The following is a 24,589-nucleotide window of genomic DNA, read 5'->3' as shown; positions in this document are numbered from 1 at the left end:
GAACCATGAGGAATTTTGCTGAACTGAACAGCACCGATCCAAAGTTTTGATTGAAATGAAATGATTTGATGTGTCAAAACCCTGTTCTTCATTTTGAGTTGGTGTTTTGAAATGAAAAGTGTTGTTTTGTCTCCAAATATTGATGTGAAATGAAATTTTTTACTTCTCTCAATCAGGAAGACAAGGCGGGGAAGAAAAATAATTAAAATTGATGTTTCACCATAGCAAGGCTTTTATTCAGAGCAAACCATCTTTTCTAATGGGAAATCGTTGTGTTGTAAAAATGTTCATTTCTGATAAGAAATGTGGTCAGGGCTGACCAGAGCTGGGCTGATGACGGCAGTGCAGAAATGAAAGCATCCCAGCCCAATCCCTGCTGGGTCCTACGTGGCCAAGTATGGCCAGAAATACACCTTCAAACATCTCAAGAGGAAAGAGAATATTTCAGGCTGTCTGGAGCAGGGCAGAGCCAGGTTTCTGCTATTTGCTTCCCTGTCTGAAATCCAGGCCCCCCCCAAAACCAGGCGAGTTTGCTACTGGTGGAGCTCAGGGTTGTGGCTTTATTTGCTTTCTGTGCAATACCCGAGGTGCGTGTTGCAGTGACTTGGGTGGGAATCGAGCTGCTTGTTAGCTAAAATTGAACATTATGATTTCTGTGTGAGATTGGGAGGGAAAGCGTGTTTGTTTATGGGAGAGGAGTGTGTGTATGTGCCTGCACATGCATGGGAGAGAGTCTTTGTATGGAAGTGTATGTGATACCCTCGATGCCCTCAGACTGTGTTAACCTGATGCTGAGATGCTGCAAAGTAGATAATACTTCTGGAGGGAACCAAAGAGGAAGCTTGGTAGTATGGAGAGCTCAAATCTAGCTGTTTTTTGACCCTTTTTCATCCTTTCCTCTTGGGGGATGAGGGTGAATCCAAGGTCTTGTGCAGCCCAGCCACCTTCTCATCTCCCTCTCCCTCGTGCCCATCTCCCAGCTTTGTTCTATCCTTGCAGGTCCAGGCAAACGTGGAGAAGTCTTTGACCCTCTTTGGGCAGCTCCTGAACAAGAAACACTTCTTGCTGACCTTCATCCGCACTCTGGAGGCTCAGCGGAGCTTCTCCATGCGGGACCGCGGCAACGTGGCCTCCCTCATCATGACGGCGCTGCAGGGTGAGATGGAGTATGCCACGGGCGTGCTGAAGCAGCTCCTCTCCGACCTCATTGAGAAGAATCTGGAGAGTAAGAACCACCCCAAGTTGCTCTTGCGGAGGTGAGTGACCATCTGAGAGGCTGGAGCTGTGGGACAGTGCCCAGGCTCTTCTGAGTGCTTGGGCATGAGCTGGTGTCCTTTAGGGCTGCCATCAGTGATGGCTTTGGTGTTGGCTGTGGCAATGCCACCATTGCGTCTGTGGTCAAGCGTTTCCTTGGCTGTCTGTGTGCAAGTATAAGAGGGATGTGGGACCACCTGGACCCAGCCAACTCAGGAGCTGCCCATGGGAGTTTCTCGCTCTGGTTTGGCCTGTGTGGGTTCAGGTCTGGAAAGGAGGAAGCGAGATGCTCGGCAGCTGCCAGCTGCGTAGGCTGGTGCAGGGAGGATGCACGCTCATGTCAGGCACTGTGGAGATGCTCCCACCTGCCTTCCCTTTTCCAGGTGACCAAGTGGTCCCCCACACATCTCTGCATGTAGGGCAGCTCTTGCCTTGCCTGGTGGCTGCCTTGCCATGGGTGACTTTGTGGGCTGGCAGCAGGCAGGAGTCCTCCTTCCCCTGCTACCTCCTGGGGGCTTGTCCGCCTTTCTGGGCATGTGGAGGTTTTCCTGGGAAAGCCAAGCGGAACTTCACAAGCTGGGAGTCTCTCTGGGGCTGGGGGCAAGTGCGAGCAGGAGGCAGCCTGCCAAGCCCTGCCGTGAGTCTGCTTGGCCCATCAATATTTCACAATAGCTTTGAGCTCTCCTTCATCATAGGCTGATGAATATTGAAAGATACACCAAGTGCTGAACAAAAACAATTAATAAGTTCCACCAGACCAGCTTGAGGCCCTCTGTGCCAACTTCTCCCTTTGCACAACATGCTGTGTCTCCCCATCTCTGTTTCCACCAGCCTGGTGCCACCAGCCTCCAGCAGAGATGGAGGGACAGCTGAGAGCCACAGACTGGCATGTCACCAGAAGGTCTCAAGAAAACCAGAGCGTCTTTTAGACATCAACCACTGTTCATGGCATGGCTGCACTGGACAATGCCTATTGGGTTTTCTGTGCCTGGCCCTGGGGAGACACCTAGAGAAGACACAGAAGCGAGCTGGTTTTTTTTTCCTTTCCTCAGCTGGTCTCTTTAGGCACATTGCTTTCTTACTCTCTCTGCTTCATTTGTCACGTTACAAGGGTGCCCTTAATTTCTGAAAGCACCTCATTAGCGATGTGCCAGGGAGGAGGTGGGATGTAGACCTGTGGCTGGCCAGGAGAATGGTGGGTCTTGGAGGTGCTGACCCCTGTCCCCCATCCCTGTTCCCCAAGTGCATCCCTAGGCTTTTCCCTTCTTACTGTCCCTCCATGACACCAAGCTTCACTGAAATATTTAAACTGCACTTCCAGCTCCTGGGTCTCACAGACCATCCTGAAGCTGCTGCCATCGGAGCAAATCTCCGGAATGAAGTAAATCAATAAAATATAAATAAAAAGCAGTGCGAGGAGGCCAGCAGCTGCCGTGTCTGAGCCGTGGGAACAGCACAGGACCAGAGCTCAGCCCGTGCTGGCACGGTGAGAGCCGACAGCCCGAGGATTGTTGGTCCCCAGCCACGGAGCTCAAAGGCCCATCACAGGTGGAGCAGCAGGAGGCTGAGGACAGGGACGAGGTTCCCTGGCTGGGACCTGGCTTGTGCCTCCCTTAATGATATTTAATGAAGAGACTTTGTTCTTCCTGCAGCCACAGCCCGGAGTGAGCGGTGCTGAGGGCTGTGCTTCTCTGCTTTGGATTAGCCCTGCTGTTGGGCGTGAGAGCGTGCTTACCACCCAGGGCAACGGGATTAACATGGATCTAACTGGAGAGAGCTGTTATTTATTTATTTTGTTATTGGATAATCCCCCCCGTTGCTGTGGCATCTGGCTCTGTCAGGGATAAAGACAAACATCCACCGGAGCCTGGGTGGTGGCACTTCAGAGGAGTGTTACAGGCTGGTCAGTGAAGGACCTGATCTGGGGCTGGGGAGGGTGTCTGATAAATAGCTTCAGTCCACCCCTCCCTTGACCATCTCCCCATGTCCCTTTCCTTCTCCATTTTTCCTTCCCCTTGATGGATTAATCTTTCCTGGTGCTTCCCTCCCCTGAAGGCTCAGGTATTACTGTCCGCTAATGGTTTAAGGAGGGCTGTGCTATTCCAGGATGGACAAAAAGAGCTAAGCCCCATTAGCAGGGAGAGAAAGCCTTGGAAGGGATCATAGGACCCTGAGTCAGCTTGAGTAAACTCTGGGAAAGTGGATTTCCTACCCCAGCCATCTGGCCATCGGGAACTGCTCCTGTCCCATCTGCCAGGCATGGCATTGCTGTTGGGCAGTGTGCGGCATCGGGCAGTGGGACTCTTCTTGATGGCTCTGAGGTTCATGTTCTTTCTGGATTCTGTTTCTTGAGTGAACCCGTTTGTGTCCATTCCCCTGGTGCAACAGGAATGCAGCCACGTTCGTGAGTCATTAGTATTGCTTGTGCTTTCAGGAGCATCTGCATTTGCAAGTGGCTGATCTGATGATTAATGGGTGGATAAGCTGAAGAAGCCTGACCAGAGAGGGTTGGGAGGCTGGTTGGCATTTTTACTCTAAAGAGAGTGAAAGCCACTTTACAAATAATGGACGTGTTAAGGGAAATTTAATCTTACAGCAGCGAGACTGGGCTGTAGTGCAGACACAGGCGTGTTAAACTGCCCTCGTAGGGCTGTGGTACACCTGGGTCCTGTGTCCCCCTCAGCTCCCTCCATGCCAGGATGTCCCTCTCCTCTGTGTGTACAGCACATCCTGGCTGCAGTACCACCAACCTGAGATCCCCATGGCCTATTTGGACCCACCACATCTCACAGCCATCCTGCAGGATCCTGCTCTCCCTCTCATGCACGTGCTGTGAGTTGATGGTCCCAAACAGACACAGCTGACTCCCCTGGACCTTCCTTGCCATGGTGCTTTGGAGCATGTTGCCGTCTGGATTTGGACCATGCTTTAGGAAACTAGAGGCAAGGTTTTCTTGAGGCATTTTTGGCTGCTTCCTTCAGCTGCGTCTCCAAAGGCTGTGAGGCACAGCTCCATTTTTAAGCTCCTTTTTGAGCATGTGGTTGCAGCATTGTTCACTGCAAAATCCTACATCACCACCCCACTTCAGGGAGACACACAGACCCAGGATTTCCACCATGCATGGTACATGGAAAACAACTTGAGCTTCCAGCCACTGCTCTTCTTCCTTCCTCCTTTAATCCCCTTGTTTTTGGTTTGACCAAAACCATATTGGGATCAAAGTCTCTAGACCTCAGTCAAGTGGCGGCTTTAACAAGGCCATGTGCCAGTGGACCAGTACCCTCTCTGCCTTGCAGGGCTCTGTGTCCCCACCCAAGGGCAACCCAGATCCAGGCCCAAGGGCAGGGGCATGGAGAGAAGTGAGGATGCAAACCATGTCCTCCTAAAGCTTCATCATCACTGCCACTGAGTGCCAAGAATCAGTTGTCCTATCCTCCAGAAGTTCTTCTGACCAGACCTTGCACAGGCTGCTGGGGAACACTCTTTGTTATCCCTCCAGTATTGGTGGTGATTGTTTTCCTGCTCTCCTGGGGGTCCTGGGCTTTGAGGCTGCAGAGACCAAGGGCTTCTTTGGGTATTGCTAGGAAGTCCCATGTCACCCAGTAGTGGTGGGCTTGTGTCAAGGCAATAGCAGTGTTCAGTGCCTTGCAGGAGCAGAAGTGAGAGCAGCTCCCAGGCTGGGAGAGGGGCTTCCAGCTAGATCTGGCACTCGTGGATGTGGAAGGAGATGCTCCTGCTGTGGGAATGTGGGTCAGGATCTGACCTTGCCTTGCAACCTCAGCTCTTCCCTTCAGGTTGTGCTTTAGCTGGGGAGCTTGAGGTAGGTTTGGTGACATTTTACCCTGTCTTAAGTGTCTCATCCAGTCCTCCTGTGGAGGGAATTGCCTGGTTCCGATGGGAGACGATGCAAGAAACAAGCTTCATTTAAGTAGAAAGTACCAGGGAGGGGTAGAAAGCTGGTCATCCCCTGGGTGTGACTCCCCCTGGGACAAGGTCATACTTGGCTCTCTCTCGATCTCCAAATACACTCGAGACCAATTTGCTTCTCCCTCCTGGGGAGCTGCTGTGGCTCAGCCTTGCAGATGGGTTGGCTTTTCAGTAGAGCTTTTGCTGTCGGCTTGTGCCTCTTTGCTTCGAGGCTCCTGCCTTTCCAGATGTGTCCTTTTAAAGCCAAAAATAATACAGCTACAGTCCAAGGCTGAGGTGGCAACGAGTGAGATCAGAGACCTTTAATATCCTCTCCTGACGGCTTTGCTCTCTGCCTTCCCTACAGAACGGAGTCGGTGGCAGAGAAGATGCTGACGAATTGGTTCACATTTCTGCTGTACAAGTTTCTGAAGGTGAGTTTGGAAAGAGATGGTAACTCCACCTGAGTGGGAAGGTGGTTCCTGCCTCACTGGGATGGGCAGTGTGGTACCTGGAGCCAGGGCTGATGTGCTCCTCAGCACTGCTGCTCTCTCCTGGAGCAGACATCGCTTCCCTGGCCTTTGTTCTCATCCTGTGTTTCTGAAGTGTGATTATGGATCTCCTGTTGGGGAAGGAGCTGAGACTGAGAAATGAAATCCAGACTGGCATTGCTTATCTGTAGTGGGTTTGAGATCTTCATAAAAACAGCACCTGGGGAAAGGATAAATCTGAAGCAACTCTGCTGAGTCTTGAATCACTTTGGAGTGGTCCCCATTGCTCCCTCCTTGCCTCTGCTTGTATAAGTCAGGAGGAGGAAGCCCTGGGAGCTGTTCCTTTTGTAGACTTTGCTGTGCTTGGAGGATATTTCTGCCTGTTTGAGCTGTAGTTTGATGTGCTGCACCCTTCATATAATGCTGCTGCTTTTCTTTCATCTCTGACGTAGAGGCTTCTTGGTGGGGCGATCGTTTTACCCAGACATCTGCACTTCTGCTGCTACTACCCCTCCAAAAGGTGTCCTGGTGGGGATGGATGTCCTGTGGGACTTGTTGGCAGCCAGGGATCCAGCTCTCTCCACAGCGTATGCAGGAGGGTGCTGGTGATCTTCGACCTTCTCGTGCCCCTGTTGGCAAGCCTGTTAGCTTGAATTCCCCTCTTCCCCAATTTCATTTGGGGTAGCAGAAGAGGGTGCCAAAGTGTAAGGGCTGCTTTTACCGATTCACCCAACCTGTATTGAGAACATTTATCCCATCAGCACCAGTGCCTCCACCTGCTAGAGCTGCATAAGCAGCCATGCAGGTTACACAGCTGCAGCTCCAGCCTGTGGACCCCCAGCTTGGTCCTGCTGCTGCTTCAGGATGACATCAATGGGGTGAATGGCGTCTCTTGTCCCACTGTGGGTTTGTCAGTCAGCAGAATTGTTTCTTGGGATCCTGCCTGGTGTCAGTGCAGGGAGGCTGGGTGGCACACAGCTGTTTTCGCAGGATTTCATCCCTCATTAAGATAAAGAGAGTTTGAACCATTTCCAGCCAAGAGATGAGAGCGAGCAGGAGCCTGTGCAGAACTCAAGTGATCGTCAAGGAGAGGTGATTTATAATATCACTTACATGCACTTGGCTTTTTGCCTTCATCGAGGGATAGCCTGTATCTATAAAAATCTAGCTGTGGCGTATGGTGGAGATTGCTTTCCAGGGGTGGGAGAGGAGAAGAGCTGTGCCCATTGTGGGGAGATGTCAAACCTCTCACTGCCTCTTCATGATGGGGCTTTGCTGAACAGGGCCACCCTCTGCCTCTGCAGTTGCAGTGCCCGGTTGGATCAAGTAGGACATCATGAGAAGGTTCTTTGGGGTCAGTGGGACAGGCAGGAGTTGCTCTTGCTGTGGATAAACTCCCTCAGGGCTCCTTGAGGAGGACAAGGTTGTGCTTTGCCTGAGCAAAGTGGAGTGCGCAGCTTTCCAATGCCCACAGCGGCGTTTGGGGATGTTGTGTTCATGTGTGTGACTTGATGCCCTTGGCCTGTCCCTGGCTGGGCTTTGACATGTGGGCAGATGATGGATGCATGTTCACCTTGTTCAGAAACTGCTTCGGGTGGTTAAAGCCACTGCTGTCCTGCATCTGTCCTTATACAGCCCTGTCCCCCGTTGCAGAGGGGTTCAGGCACATTGTCAGTGTGGGATGGGTCTGAGGACAAGGAGTAGCAGGAGAGAAGACGTGGGATGAGACCGGGGCAATGCCTTTTTGTAAAGTCCTTGGCTACACCGTGGCTTTGGCGAAGGAGAACACCTTCAGTGTTAGGATGGCAGCAGCAGGAGAGAGAAGTGTAATCTAGATGCACCATTACAGGAGGAACATGCCTGGATAAACCCACTGGCTGTGGGATTTGTTACACTGGGGATCATCTCCCTGGGGAAATGGTTGGAACTCTGTCGACTGGGTCACTTGAATTAGACTGGAAGAAACTTGAGGATGCCTTCATGGCCTCTCCTGGGTCGATCCCACCAGAGGAGACCCATGGGGGCATTTCCACCTGTCTCCTGACAGTGAGGAGATCACAGATGGCATCACAAGCAGGAGAAACCTGTGGAGTAGATGGGGAGGTGTCACAGCAGAGAGTTTGCCAGCAGGGAAACTGCACCAAACCGTGGTAATCGTGCATGTTAACGAGGCAGGCGGACATGTGCCCAGCTGCCAGATCTGCTCTCAGCAAACCTGCCTGGAGCAGAGCCGGACACAGCATCGTGTGGCCATGATGTGCTGGGGTGAGGGACAGGGACAGGACAGCCTCCCCTGCCCAGGGCCAGCAGCGTGGGGAGCCAGCAAGGGCTGGTGCTTTCACAGGGACCCTGTAGTAGCATTTATCAGACTCTTAATGAGACACCCCGGGGAAAGGGAGGGGGATAAATTGAGACAAGTGCTGAAAAATGCACCATATTAGGTGCCTGATGAGCTAGATCTAGTCAATAAGACAGTTTGAGCGTTAGCTGGCTCGCCTCAGCCTGCTCCCAACATACCAGCGTGTGCACGCACCGGGTGTTTGCAGCCGCTCTCCTTCAGATGGGCTCACCCGGAGAGTCCCCCCAGACCCCCCCAGACCCCCCCAAATCAGGCCCTGGCAGCGAGCAAACTGCTCTGGGGCTGGCAGCATGGGCATAGCCACGTTTGGGGCAGGATGCCCTCCATCAACCTGGGGGGCTGCCCGGACCCACCTCAGGAGTCTGCTGCTGTATCTCACCCCATGGAGATCATCTCGGAGCAATCGCCTGGTTCTGGTTTCTGTGATCCCTCTTTGTTTTATTGGTCTCTGTCAGGGATGAGCCCTAAACCATCCTCAGCTTGTAGAATTAGCAGAATTCACTGGAGTGTGTCTGGAAATTCTGGGAAGCTGAGCCCAGGGGTTGATAGAATGCTGTTGTGACTCAGTGAGCTGTGACCCATGGCAGCATCTCGGCCCCAGTCCTCAAGAGTCATTGGGGACAGTGAGGTTGGGAGTGAGGTTTTGGATTTGAAGGGTTGGACCCACATTTGGAACAGGTAGGGAAGCCACGCTGCAATGTGAAGGGCGTGCAGAGTCGGGGGACAGGACAGAGGGGCTGTTTTGGTTGGCATTAGGGTGCCCAACAGGTCAGAAGGAGACCAGGATCCTGGGGCACGCAGGAGACCCCAGAAGCCTGCATGGTGCTGCAGGGGTGACATACCCGTCACCAGGACCACTGATGCCTCCATCCCTCTGGTGTGGCCATGGGATCAGCTCTAATCCACGCATCCAAAAAGAGATTTATTCCCCATCAGCCTGGCTGATGTCCAGGGAGCAGAGGAGGTGATGCTGTGATGCCTGGAGTGCAACCGGGCTGCCAGTGTGGGAAGGGCTGAACCCACCTCTCTTGGTGGCAATCCCCAGAGGTGGGCACAGAGCTGCAGATGAGGGGACAGCAACCCTGCCTCACCGGAGAGGGGAAATCTGTAGGCTGAGATGGGTGCAGCTGTGCCAGATACGAGCAGGAGTCCTGCTCCAAGCTATCCTCCATCCACACCACTTCTACAGACTGGCAAGTTTTATGAGGACTTTTTACAGGCAACAGGAAGAAGCAACTTGAGTCTTTCCACTCAAGGGGCTGGAGGGGTGTCCTGGGATCCCCCAGGGAATCACTGCTCTGTGGCCAGCCTGGCACTCCCACCTTGCTGGGCAGCTGGTAATGTGCATCGTAGCACCCACCTTGGGTCTCTCACTTTTCCAAGCTGACTTAATGAAGCCAAGTTTGCAAATGAAACATAATTTCAAAGACAGGCGTGTTGTCGGAAGGTCTGGGGATGATGTATGCCTGTTCCTGCTCGTTAGCAGCTGTCTCTTTAATTACCGCAGATGCTAACGAGATGCTAACAGCATATGGTGACAGGGAGAGCAGCCACACTTTGCACCAAAGTACAATTTATTTGTGAGGCAGGCAGGAAGGAGGGGTGAGGGCTGGTGGGGTAAAATCTGCTGGGACTTCTCCCCATCCTCTGCTCCCATCATACCCTTTTTTCTCCCTTAGGGCTAGTGCCTGCATCTGGAAGGGCTCATTGGGATGCAGCTCAGGGCAGAGGTTTGGGCCTTGGGTGATAAAGGGAGATGTCCACTTCCAGTCCCCCTATGCCAAATCATGGCTCCAGGCTGGTTGGTGCCTTCACTCTTGGCGAGTCCTTTGCTGTTCCTGGGTTGTTGCAGTTCCAGCATCTTTGGGAGAAGTATCTGGTCCAGTTTCCCTCTCCTTTCCTCCTACCTAAGAGGTAGATGCTGATTTGGCTCTGTCTGGTGGCTAAAGCTGGCTCTGACTATAGGGGTTTGTCACTGGGGACATGTAGGTGGCAAATGGTTTTAACTGCAGGAAACCTCGTTGCCTGGTCCCCTCCGTCAGCTGGAGAGTCAGGGCAGGATTGTCAGTGAGTTGCTCTCTTGCTTCTCCTTCCCAGTGGATCTGGCTGGCTGTGCCCAGCCGTCATATGGAGAAACCTCCTTTGATCTTCTCTCATGTGTGGCTGGACTCCTGGCAGATGCCAGAACTGCACTGTGATACCTGGGCAAGGGCCCACAGGACCTTTCCAGTCCTCAGGTGCTTCTCTTGTCTGGACCAGCTCAGACATAGGCTATATCCCATACACAATGTCCCCAGTCCCAGTCTGCTCTTCAGTAGCCCTGAATTTAACTTTTTTAGCTTATTTTTGGCTTGTAGAATGAGCAGAAGTTACCAGAGGGTGCCTGGAAACTCTGGGAAGCTGAGGCCTAGGGTTTGATAGACAAGATAGCAACCTCCATCAGGCTTGGAAGGAGAGAATGAGTTCCCCCATGAGATGAACCTTACCATGTGCCTGCTTCCTTGAGCAAGGGCTGGAGATTCTTTATAAAGCCACATATGGGACTGGATGCTGCAGGGCCACTGCAGGCTCATGATATGGTGTTGGTTCTTGGAAAGCAAAGCTGGTGCCTGGTACTTTCTCACCCCTCTCTCTCCTCCTCCTCCATCCCTGTCCTGCAGGAGTGTGCTGGGGAACCACTCTTCATGCTCTACTGTGCCATCAAGCAGCAGATGGAGAAGGGACCCATTGATGCCATCACAGGAGAGGCTCGCTACTCCCTCAGTGAAGACAAGCTTATCCGGCAGCAGATTGACTACAAAATGCTGGTTAGTGCAAGTGGAAGCCTCACTGCTACTAGTGCTTGCCAGGACTGCTAGGTCCAGCTATTGAACAAGATTTTGGAGGCACCCAAAGTGCTTTGCAGAAAGTGGTTTGTCTCTTCTTCTCCTCTCTGAGATCCCTGGAGATGCCTCTTGCCCTGTCTGTGTGGTGCCCATCTCAGCTGGGGTCAGAAACAGGGCCTTTTCATAGCAAGGTTTGCTCTTGGCATGGAGCTGAGAAAGCCAAACATGAACTTAATCCCCCTCCACGCCTCTTCCAGCAAACCCCATGACCCTGACAGTTACGGGACCAGAGATGCTGTTGAGCACGTGCTACCTGGAGCAACCAGTGCTCATGTTTGGTGGGGATCAAAGTTAGAGCCTTGAGATCTGAGGAGAAGGAGAGATACTTCTCTTCCTCCTTGTGAGCCCTCTCTGTCCATCTGAATGATAAACCAGGCACTTCCCCTGGCTGAGCCTGCAGCTGGTTCTTCACCACCTTGACCAGGGTGGGGTTGGGAGGAGAGTGGAGTGTGCCCAGACATCGCTCAGGCTAGACAGGTTTTGGTGAGTTGGGCATGGTTTGCTGGCCCAAGATTCCTTCATTGACACTGTGCTGCCTTTCTGGGAATAGTTTGTGATTAGAGGGTGGCAGGGAGATGCAGGAATGTGCCAAGTGGCTGCAACTCCACAGTAGCCCGGGAGGTGAGAAGACATGGTCCATAGGCAGCTGTATCCCCCTGTCCTCAGCCCTTTTCAGCCAGTGCGTCACAACCTCTCACTCGAGTCTTTCTGCCCCCCTGTGCTGTGCAGACCCTCAACTGCGTGAACCCTGAGAACGAGAACGCCCCAGAGATCCCTGTCAAGGTGCTGAACTGCGACACCATCACACAGGTGAAAGAGAAGCTGCTGGACGCTGTCTACAAGGGAGTGCCCTATTCCCAGCGACCCAAAGCCGGAGACATGGACCTGGGTAAGAGGCAGCAGACTTGTGACTAAGAGCAGAAGTGCCAAAAAACCTGTTTAAGGCAGGAAGATCCACATCTCCTAGAGGAGAGGGGACCTGGCAGGACCAGAGCATTTGTGCTTGTCCAGTCCACTTTTGCTGCGCTGGCGGCACTGACTGTGTGTAGGGACCCCTTGGCATGAGAGTGCGGATCCTGCCTGTAGAGAGGATGGGGAGAGGAGCCTCCTTGGCTCTGGCTGTGGTCTGGGTTGCAGGCTTGAGGTGACTGAGGTCCAAGGAGGCCAGCTGAGAACAGTGTTCATAGTCCAGTTCTTAAAGGAGGGGCAGGAGAATGAAGAGGAGAGGAGCAAAGGAAATGGTCACCAGGGTCAAATTGATGCTGTCTTTCCTTGAGTCCTTAGAAACAGCTTTTGCCTAACACCATGTTGGTAGTCATCAGTCCTGGGGTTCAGAACATGGCAGGAGGGCTTTTATGTTGATGCCCAGACTGTGCTCCTACCCTTGCCTTGGCTTTGTCCTCCTATTGTCCCCTAACCATGAGCCCTTCTTCCTCATGGGGACAGAGTGGCGGCAGGGCAGGATGGCCCGGATCATACTGCAGGATGAAGATGTCACCACAAAGATTGACAATGACTGGAAGAGGCTAAACACACTGGCCCACTACCAGGTAAGGCTGTCCATGGTGGAGAGCACTGAGTAGTCACTAGCTGCTTTGAGCTTAAGCATCTCTTCTTGGTCCAAGCAAGATGCACCAAGAGCACCTCAGCTTGGTCAGGGCCTGGGCTTGGCTCTCCAGACCGTGCTGCTCATGCAGCGTCATGGCCAGGAGGTCTGCAGTCACTTTTCTGCCTGGGCCCCATGTTTACGGTCCTTCTGTTGAAGGAAGCAGTAAATGGAGCATCTCCAGCACTCACAGAGGCTGTTTCCTGCTCTGACCTTACTTTGCAATTTTCATGCCAAGGTTTCTGGTATGTTCCTGTTCTGACTCTTCCTCCAGGCTGTTGCACAGGTAGATATGCAGGTCTTCTTTGCTGGAGATGGATGTCCCTGGGGCGGGGTGCAGTGTAGCTTCATCCCTCCTGGGCTGTTTTCTCCCTGCTGCGGGGCTGTTCCTCCTGTGCCTCTCCAGTGTCTGCTCATGCCATCTCTGCCCTCAGGTGACAGACGGCTCCTCGGTAGCCCTGGTGCCCAAACAGAACTCAGCATACAACATCTCCAACTCCTCCACCTTCACCAAGTCCCTCAGCAGATACGGTGAGCACACTGGGGCATCCTCCGCCGTGCTGGCAGGGGAGGCAGCATGGGGCTGGGCTTGCAGAGTAACGCACAGGGCAGGTGATTGTAACCGTGGCTCACATGAACAAGGTCCTCCAAACCCCCGGCTCTCCTGCACCACACTATTTATTCTGATGTTGAAGAGGGAGCAGATGCCCTCAGAGCCATCTCTCTTTGCAGCGTGTCAGACTCGGGGGAGAAAGACACGCGTCAAGTGGCTGCTGCTAAGGGGTCCCCTCCTTTTTATTCCCCTGAAATCTAATTAAAATAGGCACAGAGACACTTTGCACTTAAATGAGCAGAGTTGAGGACTCCAGCAAACATGCTGGCAAGTCTACTTCAGCCTTGGTTTGGAAGGGAATAGTGTGGCCAGCTCAGACTGACAGAGGAGGCATCTGTGATCCTGGCACCTGCGTGCTGGGAGCAGGACAGACCTCTGCAGAAACCCTTCTGTGATGGTCCTGGCTCCTGGACATCAGCCAGGCTTGAACATAGCCTGTCAGGCTGTGAGAGCGGTCCCAGCAGAGCTCCCAATCCATGACCCAAGGCTGGATCCCAAAGCTCCCGTTTCACAGCTGTATTGAAGCCACAGTGGAGGGATGGAGGGGCTGGTGGCAAGGCAGAGGTGGGCAGGGTACAAGTGTCCCCCTGTGCTCCGTGCTTGCAGAGAGCATGCTGCGGACAGCCAGCAGCCCTGACAGCCTGCGCTCACGGACACCCATGATCACCCCCGACCTGGAGAGCGGCACCAAGCTCTGGCACCTGGTGAAAAACCACGACCACATGGACCAACGGGAGGGTGACCGAGGCAGCAAGATGGTCTCTGAAATCTACCTGACCCGTCTGTTAGCCACCAAGGTATGGCATGGAGAGACACAGCTGCCACTTGTCTTTTCAGATCTGGGTGGAGAAAGGTAGTGATTCGGGCTGTCCAAAAGTTGGTCAGCACTGCTTTTTTTATTAGCCTCCTGCTTCAGCACAGGAGGAGCTACTGTCTTGGTCTCTTTCTTGAGCTGGAGGTGATGGTTTTGTGTGTCAAAGCCCTCAGTGAATATCACTTGAGTGGATTTTCTTTTTGCACTCTGACATTTTTACTGTTCCGTGTATCCTTGAGCAGCTGCTGGACTGTGAAGCGGAGATGCCCTGGGGCAGGCGCCTCATCCTCTTTGGTGTTTGGGATGAAGCTGCAAAATCAGTGATGTGGGAAGGGCAATTACCCGGGGCATTTGGCATCACAGCGGGTTCCCCTTCTCTCAGCGTATAAAACCTTCTCTAGTGCAGAGCGGGTGCTGTGTGTCTGAGATGACCCTGGAGAGGAGCAGAGGGTTGTGCTGAAGATCCAGCCTCAGGATTGCAGAGACTGGGCTTAGCCATCTCCCCTGTGACTTGGCTCCTGCCTCCTGGAACGAGGGCTCATTCAGCAATGTTTGTCATCAGGTCTTGGGTACCTTGATGGGGCCTAAATAAAGACCCTGATACGACACACCTCCATTGTTTTTTCCTCTGTATGTTTTTATTTGCATGCTTTTAGCATGCCAGATCGTGCGGTGAAGGAGATACTTCATCACTGAGGTGTCTGTTTCCCAGTATAAACCACTGAGAACCAGTAGGGTTCCACAGACTGTACTCTGCTTCTCTTCCCTTCCTGTGGTAGGAATAGAAGAGAAATTGGTTTAAAGGTTGACCTTGAGTTAAAGGCTCATCTCTCTGCTTGTGCTGGGTGTTGCTGAGTGACCCTTATCTCCTTCTCCTCTTCAGGGCACCCTGCAGAAGTTCGTGGATGACCTGTTTGAGACCATCTTCAGCACAGCACATCGTGGGAGTGCACTGCCCCTTGCCATCAAATACATGTTTGATTTCCTGGATGAACAAGCTGATAAGCATCAGATCAATGATTACGATGTCAGGCACACCTGGAAGAGTAACTGGTAATGGAGAAGGGCAGTGGGGAGGGGGGGGTGAGGGGGGCGGCACTAATGATATCACAGCTACTGATACCCCTCCCACAGGGAGCAGAAATATGTCCCTGGAAATGATCCAGGACGAGAGAGGCCTATATCTCTGTGTGCTGAGTGTGGGTAAATCTCTTGCATGCCTTCCTGCGGCAGAAAAAATCCCAGGAATGTAGTGCTCCCTCAGCCCTTCCATTCCCAAATCCCAGCACCACGCTGGAGTTGGCTGAGGACCGTGAGTTGGCTGAGGACCCCGGCGGCTCTGTTCCCATCTCACCTCGGGCAAACACTGCTCGGGCTTCTCCATCCTCCAGCCTCCTCCGGAGATGCCAGCCCCAGTTCTCATCTCGACTGGTCTAAAGGTGTTTCCATGCTCCCTCCTTCGCTCAGCCGAGCGTGCCCTAACAAAGTCATTGTAGAGCCGTGTGTGCAGCCTCCCTCACCTCACCCACAGAGCCCGCCCGGCGGCTCTCCCTGGGTGCTGTGCTGGGGCCAGGGCTGGAGCCGGCGTTGGCTCCTGCTCCACAGCCTCCCCTCGGCATTTTTCTGCTGCCTCGCTGATTTCATCTCTCTGATCTTGCCGTTACAGGAGACGGGTACGTACGTTCCCGTGTCTGGCATTTGTTAAATGGCAGCCAAATTGCTTTTGTATAGTTCAGTAACTGTTGGCAATTAGCAGGGCAGGAAAAGAAACATTTTTAAATGGAGATGTGAGAGTGCGGAAGTGCTTGGAACTGATTTATAACTTGGCTTTCTATATTAAAAGAAGGAGCAAAAGGCAAGGGAGGAAAAAAAAGCCCTGCTCCACAGGGGCTGGGCATGCAGGCTCCTGCATACTAATGCCTGTGCTTATCTCTGGGTGCTAATTCGATGTGTGGAGCTAATTTCTTGAGGCCATTCCCTTTGCAAATGAAATATGTACATGCACCCGGTACCCTCATTAGGAAAGTCCTGGGGAACAAAGTACGTTTTGTCTAAGATAAAAGCATTTGCTGGGTGTTGGTGCTGAGGGATGACAGAGAGGAGAGGCTTTTGGATGGGGGGAGGCCCTGAGATGCTCCTGGGAGAGGTGGGGGCAGTAGGACTGGGAAATGGAGCCATGAAGGGTGGCACAGGTATCAGTGCAGCAAACATCCAGTCGGTGGCTGGCCAGGACACCCACTGTCTCTACAGCCAAGAGCTTTATTTCCAGCATCTGAGGCTGCCTAATTTCTCCTCTGGTGTTAAATGTGCTAATGAGTCCCTTGAGGAGTCCAGTTAACTCCCTTTTCTGACACGGGGGATGTGTGAAATGCCACACTGCGCCTTGGAAGGGATTATTGATGCAAGAGAAGAGACCGTGCCTGGTGTGACCCATGGGCTCAGCAAGGGCTATTCAGTATGAGTGGATCTTTGGGGAAACCACAGATGTGCTGCCCTGGTTTGCCTTTGGAGATGTTGGCTGTGCTGAGGAATTTCTCAGTGGAGAGCTGTGGCTATGTGGGGGCCAGAGGGCAGAGGGGAATGACCATTTACCCCGGGATGTTTGTATCCCTGGGGTGCTGGGAAAAGTATCTTGCCCAATTCTGGGTCATGGGGAGCTCCTTCTCCACTGCTGGAGGTGCATGTGTGTGTCCAGTTGCCCTGTTGGGCTTGGTCCAAGTGCTGACTCCTGTTTCCTTCATCCCTCAGTCTACCTCTACGTTTTTGGGTGAATGTGATTAAGAACCCCCAGTTTGTGTTCGACATTCACAAGAACAGTATTACTGATGCCTGCCTATCCGTGGTGGCTCAGACATTCATGGACTCCTGCTCAACTTCTGAGCACAAGCTAGGAAAAGACTCTCCCTCCAACAAACTACTGTACGCCAAGGACATCCCCAACTACAAGAGCTGGGTAGAAAGGTGAGTAGACTTGGCAATATCTCCTTGCTTCATCTGGAGGACTTACAGTGGATGTATGTGGATGTGGGGAATCAGGTCATTGGGAGGACTTCTCTTGGCTGCTATCTGAAGAGGGACCATGCTGATGCTTGTGGAAGGTGATCCTCTCGTTTGGGAGATGATGCTTTCTTGCAGTTGTCTCCTGGAATGAGTTTGCAATGACTGTTTGACAGAGCTGTTTATGCTTAAGGGGTGTTAAAAGCAACCTCCACTTTTAGGTTGTCTGATGTTTTCTGTTGTAAAAAACTTAGCCTGTGCTAGGGAATTGCTAACACCTCCCTTGATTGCTTTTGAAGAGCAGTGGGAAGTCAGCTGTGGACTAAAGAAGTCCTTTTTTTTGTACCACAACAATATAGGCAGGTTTTGCTGAAATGGTTGGAAAGTATCATTCCTCATCTCTCATCCATCGGTACGTCTCTCTTGGGATTCTGATGAGAACACATGCTCTGAGGCAGTGCGCGGGCTGCTGTTGCTGTGCTGAGGAGCAGGGAGAGGAGCAGGTCCCCTGACTCCTACTGACACCCTCCACGTTCACTGTTAGCTGATGACAGACATCCTTCTGTCCCGCTGAATTAATGCAGGGTTAAAGGTTCAGGGTTTGAATGCTACTGATTGCAAATTGATGCGCTCAGGCATAATGCTGTGTTTAGCTTTATCCTTTTGGGAGAGAAACCTAGGAGATGTCCTCCAAAGCCCTCCAAACAGAGCTCCTTTTAAAAATGTTACTGTGTTATAAAGTGGAACTTAATCAAGCTTAAAAATTGGCAGATTTCAGGTTGCTGATGCAACTTTTCCCTTATGCTGCTATAGATCATGCTCCCCCTCCCTTTTTTTTTTTAACTGAGGACCCTTCCTTTTTTCAGCATCAAGACCAGATACGGAATGAACCGAATGAAAGATGTCCAGGCAACAATAAACATGTGGGACTTTGTAGCCTAAATCATCCTTTGGTTACGTGCTGGCACACAGTTATTTTTGTCACACCATTGGCATGCCTGGTGCTTTGCAGGCAGGTACAAAGAGAAACTTCTTCCCTCGAGGAAAATAGAGTTTGGATCAGAAGAAAAGGTGCCTCTAAAATATGATGGCTGAGATGAGAGATGAGCTGCATTGTAATAGGAGAAAGTTCTTTGCGAGGGGCTGGAGGGAGCTTTGGAGTAGGGTCCCGTAGGAACATCACAAACTTCATAAGGTGAATTTCTCAGACCTTGCCATCTCTGTGATAAAAATATTCAGCTCTGTGTGTGCCTGGAGGAAAAAAGATATAAACCCATTCCATAGTGAAACATTGGTCTAGACACGCTGTGTCCCTGGGGAGGAGGTGAGAGATCTCACCGGTGACAGATGTTCTGCCATCGCTTACCACTGGTTCGGTCCCAGAGGCAGCCAAGGAGGGGGCAGAGCTGTCCTGTGCAGGGTGCGACTGCGTCTCCTCTGCTGCAGGGATTTACAGTGTAATCAGCATTCCTGGCTTTTGGCACAGCCATTGCTGCAAACCCTTGCAGAGGCAGGATGGGAGCAATGCGAGGGCGGCTGAGTGGGACTGCTAGTCCCAAAAGCAGGTCTGTCTGCTGATGTGGTTCAGGCAGCAGCTGAAAAAAGGACACCCTGCCAGTCTGAGGCAGGAATAGCACCCTACAGGGTTTGGGAGGTGGGGAGCCTGGGGAAACCCAAGGGGACTGCTGCTGGGGTCATAGCTGTGGTAGGTGTCCTCTGGAAATGGTAGGTGTGACTGGGATCTTGGTCCACATAAGCCATGCACGCTTGTATTGAAAAATGGTGGTTTCCTGCCATCTTTTGTGTCATGATAAAACCCATAATGCAGAACTACTGCATGTTACCTGGACATCTTGTGGCAGCCCCAAAAACTTTCTTCCTCAGCAATGGAAGAAATCCTCCCTTGCACGTTCATCTCCCACAAGTCCCTTCCCACAGGGGCCTTCACCTATGGGGTTAAAAGGTGACCAGGAGGATCCCTATGGATTTTCTTTGCTAATCAAAGCTGGCTGGAACTGAGAAGGTTGGGCATATTGTCCCTAATATTCCTCAGCACAGGTAGAAGTAATGTCAGTTTTAGGAGATGTCGTTCTGGGGTGATCACTCCAGCGGCATGGTGCATCTCCTGATACCTGATTTAGTCAGAGGTCCTCACCTCAGACCTCTGATGTCTTGGCAGCATCCAGGAAATCTCCAGCATCACTGAATGAGCCTTCTTGTAAAAACTGCCCAAGTATTTTAACAGTAGCTGAGTTCATTGCTGTGGGATGGAATAGATCCTCCTATTCATCTCCTCAAGTGGTCTTGCTGCCATCTGCTCCTATCCAAGTGCTTCAGCCATGTTCCACCTCAGCATTCAGCTGCTGATGCTAATGATGCTAATCAGTGTACCAGAAACTTCACTGAGTAGTTTGAGGAGTCACGAGGAGTAAAGTAAACCTGTGAGAGACTGGCATGCTGTATTTCCAGGTGGTGGGAGCAGCCAGGGCTCATTTGCAGTGGGTAGGGTTTCTTTTTTAATAGAGGCCTGTGGACACAACCCTGGTTTCCAAAAGGACCTCAGCAGCCAGTCCACTGGTGCATCTGCTTGGTGTAACCCTTCTGGTGCAATGGGATGCTGTGGCTTTGATCTCCCTGGGTTTTGAGGAATATCCTGTTAGATACTCTGTTTTTCCACTATGATTCTGGACCATATAAGCTGTGTCTGGGTTTCCCTGTATTTGCTGAGCATATCAGTGAGGCAGCTGTGGGATGGGACTGCAAATCTCTAAGGTGTCCTAAGAAATGTAAGGTAGTATCTTGCTGGTAGCAACCATCAGGGAAGCACAAGAAGGCAGGAAAGCACCAAGTCATTTGGCCCAGGCATGTTCTAAGACATCAGCTACCTCCTCTGCTGCCTGGGATCCTTTAATTTTACAAATGTGTCTGCAGAACCTCGGTTTTCACTGAAAATGAAAACTCCTCTTAGCTTTTTGGCGACCGGTAACTTCTGAGCATGGCCAGTAGCAGTCATAGGCTGTGTTAATGCCTGGTGCTGAGGAGGACATAACCATGTGAGCGTGCTGTACTGACAAGGGCTGGATGTGAGATTGTCTTGTGTCCATGCACCAAGTATTTAATTGAATGCAAGGGAGGATATTTGGCTTTAGCGATATGCGACCTTAGAAGAATGGTAGCAAGGCCTTATGGATTACTGCAGGCATGGAAGATTCTGGTGGATGCTGTTTGGTTGCAAAACATGCCAATGGGATGGGAAGGAGGAAAAATGTGTGGTTTAGGAGAGGGTGGGAAATCCTTCACAGCAGTGGCTTCTGGCTCCCCAGTATGGAGGACTGAGTTGGGCTCAGGCTCTGCTTTGCAGCTTGGTGCTGCTCCATCAGCAGCAGGTTGCTGATGATGCTGACCTCTCCACAAAGCACCCAGAGACCTCTTGATGAGCAGCGGCGTTATAATGGGTGATAGTGGTATATTACTGCTCGGAGGCAAGCTGCTCCTCACCTTGCTTCTTCAGTGGCTGTTCTCAGCGAGCATCACAGTGGGGACCCCTCCCCTTCTGTCTGTCCCTGTATCAGATCCACTCTTCTTGTTTCTCCCTTGCAGATATTATGCAGATATTGCTAAAATGCCAGCAATCAGTGACCAGGACATGAGTGCATACCTGGCAGAGCAGTCGCGGTTACACCTCAGCCAGTTCAACAGTATGAGCGCGCTGCATGAGATCTACTCCTACATCACCAAGTACAAAGACGAGGTAAGACGTGGCGATGTGGAGCCAAGCTTGTGTGTGAGCTGTGTCCCTTTGCCCTCGTTTCTGCAATCCCCTCGCTTTTTCCTGTAGAAAAACACCCTGTGAGATGCGGGAGGGCAACGTAGTCTGTGTGGGTGCTCGGGCTGGTGGGGGAGGAAAGGTCTGGGAGCCATGGAGCTAGGCACTGCTGTAGGCACTGCTTCGTTTCTCATTTTTCTGCAGTGAGTAATGTGGGAAACACCTATTTTTCTACTTATTTGGCACATGAGCTCAGCGGGGCTGCAGAGTTCATGGTGTTATCTCAGTGTGCCTCCCCTCCTTGCCTCTCCTACCCGCCGCCAATGACCCGGTGCTGTGGTGATGCCAACACCGTGTGATTATACAGGCGGTGTCTGGCTCTGCTCCCTGGGGATGGTAGGGGATGTGGTGGCCTCTTCAGTGCTTGCTTTGTGAACATCAGTAAGAATGGTTAAAAACCCCTCTTGTAATTTATACAAATTACCTTTGTAAAGCACCACTCAGATCCACACCCTGCATCTTTTTATTAAAGCAATAAAATATGTAACTACAGTAAAATATGGATCTATGCATATAACATGATAATATAGATTTCATTGTCCCATTAAAGCAGACTGATGACTGTGTTCGAATGGTGGCTTATTTATATGACAGAGTGCCACAACTTCTCCTTACTTTGAGAGAGATGGCCTCTTGCCCCGCAGGGAGAGGAAATGAGGTCCCTGTCTTACTGCAGCAATCCTGAGAAGCATCTCCCAGTGCTTCTTTGAGATGTGAATTTAGGGAGTCCGTGGGCAGGTTGTAGCAGACCTGGCCCCTGGATCTAAGGTCAGCACTGGGACCTGATGGCCAAAATCGTCATGGAGCTGGGTGCTTTGCAGGAGTGAGGAGGAGGAGGAGAAGGGCCTGGCTTGCCTACAGGGATGGGAGGAAACCCTGGTGCTTGGGAAGGTGCTGTGTGGTGGTCACTGTGCAGCTGGTGACCATGCACTGGTAGGACCTCTGTGCTGCTCTCCAAACAACTTGGGATGGCACGTCCAGGAGGCCCCCAACTATGGGATGAGTTGGTCGTGAAGGGTTTTCAGGGGTTTTACAGCTTTTACAACCCCTGTGGCTCATGGTTTATGGCTACCATGAGGGTGGAAGAAGAACAGTTTGGAGGATCTACATCTGCTGCAGGGCAGCCATCGTCCCTCAGCCATCATCAGGTGCTCGCTTACTTCAGGCTAAAAGTCCCCCAAGCCTTAAGTAAATCCTCCAAGCCCTGGGTGAAAGCAGGGAGGGGACTGTGGGGTGTTAATGAGCTGCCCTTTAGGGGCACAGGTCCTCTTCTTGCCCGCTAACAGCAGCCTGACATCTGTTGAGTGTCTTGCTGTCGCCCGCTGTCTGATCATCACAAGTGTGTTCACAGCTCTCAGGAACTTCTTTTATTATTTGTAATGGGATTAATAAATCGCAGCTGTTCCCTTTGTTTGTTTTCATTCATTAAGCACAATTATATGCAGCCCGATTGCACCCTCTTTGATGCAAAATGGGAGAGAATAATTTTTCCTGTTGTTCAGTGCAATAATACGCTGTCATTGGCTGTGAATGAAAATCATAATTAATTTTCATTTGGGTACTTGCATCTTGGTAATCAGTGGTCCTGGCTCCTTACAGCAGGTGACAAACTTGGGTCTCTCCATGCTCAGCACAGGTTTCCTTTGACTGTGTTGTTTCTGTGAGGCTGAGATAAAAGAGGAGCAAATAAATGCAGGGGCAGGTTGTGAATCTTTCGACACCTCAGCATCCCAGGATACACAGCTGTCTTACCAGGAGAGGCGGAGGAGGCGGGCAGGTGGAATAGGCTCCTCTTCACTTCTTGGACCAATCTCATTTGGTTCCAGCTCAGCCACCTTTCAGGCACGTGGGGTTTTGATTTCTACATCAGTGTTACTGGAGTTATTTTATTCCGTGTGCAGTATGACGGCCGACAGCGGCTGTGGAGATGGATGGTGGGGGAGTGTCCTGGCTGGCACGTTTGTGGCAGAATCTATGAGCTCTCGCGAATCCAGCTGCAGCCCAGGGTCGTTGCTGCCAGGGGTGGTAAATCAGATGAGCCTGGCTCTCGCTGGCGAATTTTCCCCTCCTCAAGATCTGATGGTGGTATCAAGATGCAGCGTTCCCTTCCTTTGAGAATAGATTCCCCATCAGGCATCTCCTACTGCCCCAGCAGACAGGGACCAGCCTGGTTGTGTCCCAAAAAGCCTGGCAGAGAGCCAGAGCGTGCCGGTGGCCGGAGGCAGCTGTGTGGAGCGTGATGGATGCTGCACAGCACGCACTGTGCACTGCTCCGCAACCCTCCGGTGCTGTGGCAGCTCTTAATCAAATGGAGCTGATTCCCCATTAAGAAGTTACCTGTAGGGCTCCTGATGGACTTTGCCTGCCTCCTAGTAAGTCTATTAATTATACAACAGTTTGTTTCCAATTATGCAGCCAATGAAATGGTTAATCAAATCCCCTTTGACGGATGCCTTGATATTTAATTGCAAAAAATTTGCTCTCTCAACTAGCTCACCCGAGGAGATGAGATTTCTGTCAGGTTTCGTTTTTTTAAATCAGCTTTTCTGCTCTGCTGGCATGGTGTTAGTGAGACAAGTCTCCTAGCTGCTGGGAGGGCAACTGCCCCTTTGTTTTATGCTTCATTACTTCCTTCTCCCCACTCTGAGTCTTGTTCTCTGCCTTCCCCCTGCTGCTGGTTCTTCCTCAGCCCTGCAGGTGTGACTGCATCCTCCCCAGGGCAGGGGACCATCCCTCTGCCCTGCGATGTCATCATGGCCAGGAGCTTGTTTAGAGAAAGATTTCAAAGGAGGAAAACCATCCTCATATGTCTATGGATGCACCCTTTGCACAGGACTGAGGGCTCCCAGCGAGGCAGGCAATGCTGGTAAATCCATCTGGGACTCCTCTTCATCACCCCAGTGTCCCTCAGTTGTCACCTTGGGGAGAGATGGGCAGGGTTTTGCCAATGGCAGCAGCTGAAGCCACGTGGATTTAGTCTTTCTGTGTTTGTGGAACCAGTTCATGGCTTGATCGTGGTCTTGGAAATGCAGCCTCTGCCTCCCTAGGACATTGGAGCTTTGTTGGGAGTCATGGATATGGCAGGAAGGTGTCATTGCCTTGGTTTTTGGGTTTGCCCTCCATTTGCTGATGGATGTTTGTTTTCTTCATTTCCCCATGTGCAAGTTGGCTTCTTGTTAGTATCAAGCAGGTCCCTGGTGTTACTGCAGCACCTTGGAGGTCCTGGAAGGCTCTGCCTGTGGGCCAGCAGCACTCAGGACAGTGTCCTCTGCCTCATGCCTCCTTTAGCCCTTTCCTGGCCTTGTTAGGGACAGGAGTGAACCCACGGTACTTCCCATGGGACCGTATCCCCATGCCCTGATGCACTGATGAGCCATCCATGTGGGCAGTGAGGACCCGCTTTGGGAATCATAGAATCATAGACTGGTTTGCGTCGGAAAGGACCTTTAAAGGTCATCTAGTCCAGCCCCCCTGCAGTGAGCAGGGACATCTTCAACCAGATCAGGTTGCTCAGAGCCCTGTCCAACCTGACCTTGAATGTTTCCAGGGATGGGGCATCTACCACCTCTCTGGGCAACCTGTGCCAGTGTTTCACCACCCTCAGTGTAAAAAATTTCTTCCTTATATCTAGTCTGAATCTCCCGTCTTTCTTGGAGGACATCTCCTCACCCTCTCTTCTCCCCTGTCTCCCCCAGATTTTAGCCGCGTTGGAGAAGGACGAGCAGGCCCGGCGGCAGCGGCTGAGGAGTAAGCTGGAGCAGGCGATCGACACAATGGCCTTAAGCAGCTGAGAAGGCGGCGGCGCGGTGCCAGCAGCCCGGGCGGGCGGCAGAGGCGG

The 24,589-nt window shown here is 51.8% G+C and overlaps 1 protein-coding gene across 1 annotated transcript in view; it reads left to right on the top strand.

Moving 5' to 3' along the window:
* Nucleotides 1–24,542, top strand: part of LOC104525636 (plexin-A1-like) — a gene marked incomplete at its 5' end in the record, with an annotated part of 67,771 nt that extends 43,229 nt beyond the window's left edge. Inside the window, 11 exon segments of the mRNA XM_010168847.1 lie at nt 1,000–1,256; nt 5,528–5,594; nt 10,671–10,817; nt 11,625–11,784; nt 12,342–12,445; nt 12,936–13,032; nt 13,721–13,911; nt 14,812–14,981; nt 16,677–16,889; nt 20,526–20,676; nt 24,447–24,542. Coding sequence (XP_010167149.1) covers nt 1,000–1,256; nt 5,528–5,594; nt 10,671–10,817; nt 11,625–11,784; nt 12,342–12,445; nt 12,936–13,032; nt 13,721–13,911; nt 14,812–14,981; nt 16,677–16,889; nt 20,526–20,676; nt 24,447–24,542 — 1,653 coding nt within the window.
* Nucleotides 24,543–24,589: the final 47 nt, after the last annotated feature.

Source organism: Antrostomus carolinensis, unplaced genomic scaffold (genome assembly GCF_000700745.2).
Source record: "Antrostomus carolinensis isolate BGI_N321 unplaced genomic scaffold, ASM70074v2 scaffold6585, whole genome shotgun sequence".
NCBI classification, from domain to species: domain Eukaryota; kingdom Metazoa; phylum Chordata; class Aves; order Caprimulgiformes; family Caprimulgidae; genus Antrostomus; species Antrostomus carolinensis.
This window is presented reverse-complemented; position numbering and strand designations above follow the sequence as displayed.